This window comes from Peromyscus leucopus, chromosome 14 (genome assembly GCF_004664715.2).
Source record: "Peromyscus leucopus breed LL Stock chromosome 14, UCI_PerLeu_2.1, whole genome shotgun sequence".
Taxonomy (NCBI): domain Eukaryota; kingdom Metazoa; phylum Chordata; class Mammalia; order Rodentia; family Cricetidae; genus Peromyscus; species Peromyscus leucopus.
In genome coordinates this window covers 81,065,076-81,070,999 of record NC_051075.1, presented here as the reverse complement: position 1 = coordinate 81,070,999, position 5,924 = coordinate 81,065,076, and the positions used below count along the sequence as shown (strand labels likewise).

General features: G+C 41.5%; 1 gene segment (V, D, J or C); it reads left to right on the top strand.

Moving 5' to 3' along the window:
* Positions 1–5,036: 5,036 nt before the first annotated feature.
* LOC114688598 lies at positions 5,037–5,613 on the top strand. The segment is given in 2 exon segments: positions 5,037–5,121; positions 5,204–5,613. Coding segments are annotated over 2 exon segments (453 nt in total).
* Positions 5,614–5,924: the final 311 nt, after the last annotated feature.

The window sequence follows — 5,924 nt, the reverse complement described above, 5'->3', positions numbered from 1 at the left end:
AAAAGCTAAAAATAGAAATGTCATGTGGCCTAGCTACATCACTCCTGGGCAGATACTGAAGGACTCACTACTGCAAAGATACCAGATCTTTTGTATTCAGCCTTGCCTTCTTCACTGCATCTAAGAGCTGGAATCAGCCTAGAGGCCCATTAGCTGATGAATGGACAATAAAGGTATGATTGAAGCCTGTCTTCTCTACTATTGAGAAACCTGCCTGACTCCATTACAGAGGCAAGAGCCACTATACTGTATTTTTTTTAAATAAATTTGTATTTACTGTGAGAGTTGAGTTGCTCTCTGTTTCCTGGAAACTGACTTGCACCAACCTATGACCTTGATTTGTTTTTGAGAATGCCCTGAACCTTCCTGATTCTCTCTTAACCCATCTAATCAAATGGTGGGTGGCCACTTGATGTCCTTTTCAGGTTTTTTTGTTTTTCCTTATTGCCCCATTGTCTCCCTTCTGCTAAACTACAAATAATTTTACTCCTTAAAAGGGGCCCAAGGGATATATTTGGGGCTGATCTCTTTAACATGACTTAGGAGGCAGTCACTGACCTGATCTTGGGTGCACACCAATTAAATCAATCTTGCTTCAAGTTTGGATAAAATCGTGGGTTTGGTCTTATTCTTGCCATTGGAATTAATACTATCTGTACAAGTACTCATGTTAATATTCCTACTTATTAAACTTCTTAGCTCACTCATGGTATTTCCAACAATCATACTGGATAATTCATTACATTTCTAACAAAACAGTAGTTATATTATTTCTATTGCTGATGACAGTGATGATCCCTACTCTGTGATCAGAAATGTTGTATGCATTTAAGTGATACAATCTCTATCAACTTCTGTACTTATTCATGTGCCTTCTATTAAAAAAAGGAATTCTGCAGGGTCAGAATTGAAAACCTGCATTCAAATGAGAGGGTTTTAAGACTTATGGGATTGGGGTGGAAACGGTAGATCTCCTGTAGGAAAACAAAATACTTCAGATAGTTATGAATGCATGTGAGGACAGCTAGAAGGGAAGATCAAAAGGGGAGTGTGTGAAAAAGGGGAGCAATAGAGAAAATAAGGGGAAAAAGAGCTAAAACTTAGGGCCATTTGAGGGGTAGTATGGAAACCTAACACAGTAGATGATTCCAAAGTAGAAATGTGCTGTGAGATGGTCTGTATGTAAAATTGCTCTGATTGTTCAATAAATAAAACACTGACTGGCCAGTGGCTAGGCAGGAAGTATAGGCAGGACAAACAGAGAGTAGAAAAGAAAGAACGGAAAGGTGGAAGGGTCACTGCCAGCCTCCACCATGACAAGCAGCATGTCAAGATGCCTGTAAGCCATGAGCCACATGTCAAGGTATAGATTTATGGAAATTAATTACTTTAAGCTATAAGAACAGTTAGCAAGAAGCCTGCCATGGCCATCCAGTTTGTAAGCAATATAAGTCTCTTTGTTTACTTGGCTGGGTCTGAGCAGCTGTGGGGACTGGCTGGTGACAAAGATTTGTCCTATGGGCAAGGCAGGAAAACTCTAGCTACAAATGGCACCCAACCTGTTGGCAAGAGTTTCCACATAAAACCTGAGAAAAAAGATTCTAAAATGGAGCTAAAAACAGTTCCTAGTTGTTTCTCTCAAATTACTGGCAGCCTGCGTGTTAGAGCTACTATGGTGGGTTCCTGGCATGAGTATTCAACCTGCAGTTTGTCTGGAATGAGGCCTCTGCAAGTGGCACATTAAGCTGCATTGTGGATTTAGCCTTTGCTAGTACAAAACAAAAAGAGGTTTCTGGGCTAAACACTGCTTTGATAGAAGCATAGACCCACTATTTCTGAGACTTGATGACTCCCAGAGCTGGTGGAAAATGTACCACCACCATATTGGGAAGCTGAAGTGGGCAGAGCCAGCAGCCACAGCTCTGTTTCAGTCTTAGAAGGCTGCAATTTAAAGCAATAGGCTCAAGATAATATAAAAATTTAGCCATGTAAAGATGGCTATCACACAGAGAATCTAGATTATGTTCTCTTTGATATTCGTAACTGAAGAAAAACATTTGATTGCAAAAGCTGTTGAGTTATGCCAAAATGTATATTTTAAAGGTACCTTGACTACAAAATTTGGATGTAGGGATATGTTGTTTTGGAAAGGAGACTCTGCTTTTGTTCCCACAGAAAGCTAGAGTCTATGGATTTGTTCCAGATTAAGATACATCAGGTTTGACCAGCCAAGACCCCCTGAAAGGTCTTTGATGACACCAAGGCCCAGATGATCCAACATCCAGAACCATTTGAAGGCAACTGGCTCAGATGATACACCCTCATGGACTACTCCATAATCCTAAAATTTTCTTTGTGTCCCCATAAGATACAGCGCCCCCTCCAGCAGGAAGTAGTAAGAGAAGCTACGCCCAAATTCCCAAATTATATGTAATTTTACTTTGTTAAGGTTAAAACCTTACTTTAAAAAAAAAAGGAGATAAAAAGGAAGTGCTGTGGGATGGTCTATATGTCAACTTGCTCTGATTGGTCAATAAATAAAACACTGATTGGCCAGTGGCTAGGCAGGAAGTATAGGTGGGACTAACAGAGAGGAGAAAAGAAAGAACAGGAAGGCAGAAAGGTCACTGCCAGCTACCGCCATGACAAGCAGCATGTGAAGATGCCTGTAAGCCACAAGCCATGAGGTAAGGTATAGATTTATGGAAATGGATTAATTTAAGGTATAAGAACAGTTAGTAAGAAGCCTGCCACGGCCACACAGTTTGTAAGCAATAAGTCTCTGTGTTTACTTGATTGGTTCTGAGGGGCTGTGGGACTGACTGGTGACAAAGATTTGTCCTGACTGTGGGCAAGGCAGGAAATCTCTAGCTACAGAATTGTAACACCAACACAAGCTACAACTCCTTGGATTTATAATGGTATCCAGCTTCCAGGCATGCTAGGTCAATGATGGAAATTGCTGTGGGAGTAACTAACAATATATGAGTTGACAAATGGTCCATATAAGAAATAGAACCCATACTCTACTTGATTGACCAAGATTCTCAGAAGAGATAGTCCAAGAATCTATGGTAAAAATAAGTATTATTGTTCTATAAAAAGAAGATTGAGCTGGGTTGTGGCGGTGGCGGCATTGGTGGCAGTGGCGCACGCCTTTAATCCCAGCACTAAGGAGGCAGAGGCAAGTGGATCTCTGTGAGTTCAAGGTCAGCCTGGTCTACAAAGCAAGTTCCAGGAAAGGCGCAAAGCTACACAGAGAAACCTTGTCACGAAAAACCAAAAAAAAAAGAAAAAGAAAAAGAAAAAAAAGAGAAGATTGCAATAAAATTACTCACAATGACTTTCTGCTACTTTCAAAGATCAGCGCCTTACTCAGCCATTATCAGAAAAGTTTTATTCTGCAGCAGTTGGGGACACATACAGAGACTCACAGCCAGACAATATTCTGAGAATGAGTGACCTTGGACCACTCATCACTATATGAGTTGTCTTCATCAAATCCCCTCAGGGCTCATGGAACACTGAAGAAGAAGAGGAGAAAGGGGTATAAGAGCCAGAGGGGATAGATGCATCAGGGAAGTAAGCTCTACACATGAACAGGATAGTTGCACATACAAATTTAGAGAGACTGAGATACATGCACAGAGCCTATTGAGTCTGCACCAGATGGGGTCCTAGAGCTGAAAGGAGAATTGGACACAAGCACCCACCCCACCCCCTATGCTATCTCCAATTGATAATCACTTGCATATGAAAAATTAGTTTTCTCTTAGGGAGTCTCACTGAGGAAACCAACTTCATTTCCAGCAGTAGATGGTCATAAGATATCAAATTCAAATACATTTTTGGAGGTTCCTTGTCTCATAATATCACATGGCTTCTGTTGTTTTTCTTATTTATTTATTTATTTATTTATTTATTTATTTATCTCTTATTCTATCCTACATTTTCTTTACATATGTAGCATATTGTGTTTACATCAGGAGGTCTCTGCATCTGCACCTGTCCCTTCTGCCTTTTCTTGGATTCTTTTCCTTATGTTTGTTTGTCCTGTTCCAATCTGTTAGTATTTGTTTTGTATCATTTTATTTTATTATTATTCATTAGAATCTTGCTTATTTTCTAAAGAGAGACAGCAAAATTTTGTATCTGGATGGGAAAGGAGGCAGAGGTCTTTGGAGTTGAAGATGGAGGAGAAACTGAAATCAGGATATATTATATGAGAAAAAAAAGATGTGCCCATAGGTTAAAAACTAATAGAAAAATGAGAAAAGAGAGAAGGACTCATATTGTGCCCAAACACTGATACATGTTACAAACTTCAAGAGGAGTCTCAGTCTGTAAAGAGACCCAAGGCAGGAGAACGTCCTCTCTAACTTAATTCTTAGTCTCTGTGGTTGGGGTATCAAATACCTGCTCCCATGATACTGTCAATGTCTAACCCTGGTGGTCTGCGAGTCAGGACAGCATAAAGAATAAATGGGGTCCCTGAGCAAGGTTCATGGTGTACTTGGTTACCAGCTCCTTCTCTCAGCAAGTGTTTCTTCTACATTGCACAGTGTGTATGGAGTAAGAAGTAGGTGTGGACCCTGTGCAGTAACAATATGACAATGTACCAATTTTCAAGGAAAGATTGAAACCCACCTCATTAGTGGAAAAGAAGTAAAAGCAGGAGTGTGTGGCCTTACTAATCAGAAAGACAGTGCTCAGGAACCTAGTGTGAAAAGAAGGTTGGCACTGACCTGAGACAGCAAAAGAACACCATAAGAATGGAGGTGGGGAGGTTGGACTAGGAAGTTCAGATTGATCATTCCAAGATGTGTTTCCTGGGATCCCTGTGGTCCCCATGCTCTCTTACTCCAGACTCATACTACAGGAAGTCTGATAGAGTGATGGCCATAATGTAACAACCAAACAGAGTTAATATCCACCCTCCCCATTTATAAAGACAAGGTTGATTCACCATATGCAAATACATCTTCTAGCTCTAAGTTAAATCCCCTCCTGGACTGTGGGAACTCATATCTCTCTCACAGAAGGCTGACCTCTGAGGGAAAGGAGGTATAGCCTAGAAGATGACACTGTTGGGTCTTCTGTGTCTGGTGACAGCCCTTCCTGGTGAGTGTTACCATTTCATACATGCGTCCATGAGGGCTTGTGACAACTTGTGATTGACAGAATTGTCTCTTCTTGTCTGAAGGTATCCTGTCCCAGGTACAGCTTCAGGAGTCAGGGCCTGGCCTGGTGAAGCCCTCGCAATCACTGTCCCTCACCTGCTCTGTCACTGGTTACTCCATCACCGGTGGTTATATCTGGAACTGGATCAGACAGTCCCCAGGGAAGAAGCTGGAGTGGATGGGGTACATCAGTTCTGGTGGTGGCACCAACTACAACCCATCCTTCAAGAGCCGCATCTCCATCACCAGAGAAACATCCAAGAACCAGTTCTTCCTGCAGCTGAACTCTGTGACCACTGAGGACACAGCCACATATTACTGTGCAAGAGACACAGTGAGGAGACTTTAGCATGAGCCCAGACACAAACCTCCCTGCAGAGGAGCTCTGGACCAGCAGGGGGCGCTCAGCTCTAACTCAACCCAGGAACTCTAAGACTTCAGAGCTGGAAAGAACAACTCCTGGTTTTCCGTTTTTGCCTCTCACTTCCTAAGGGCAGAGGGATTTGGCGGTCTTTTTTTCTAAAGTCACATTTGCTTATTTCTCACAATTGCTATCAAGATGGTACACATGGTGATATTTATTTTTTGTGTTATGAATCTAGCCTTTATCAGTGGAACCATCTCTGGTCTCAGAAATATTCTTAATAAAAGCTTAGCTTTTAGAAACTCATCTGACCTTGCCATCACAGTACTTGTCCCATTAAAAAATGAACTCTAGTTTGGATTCTCCATACCTTTCACCCT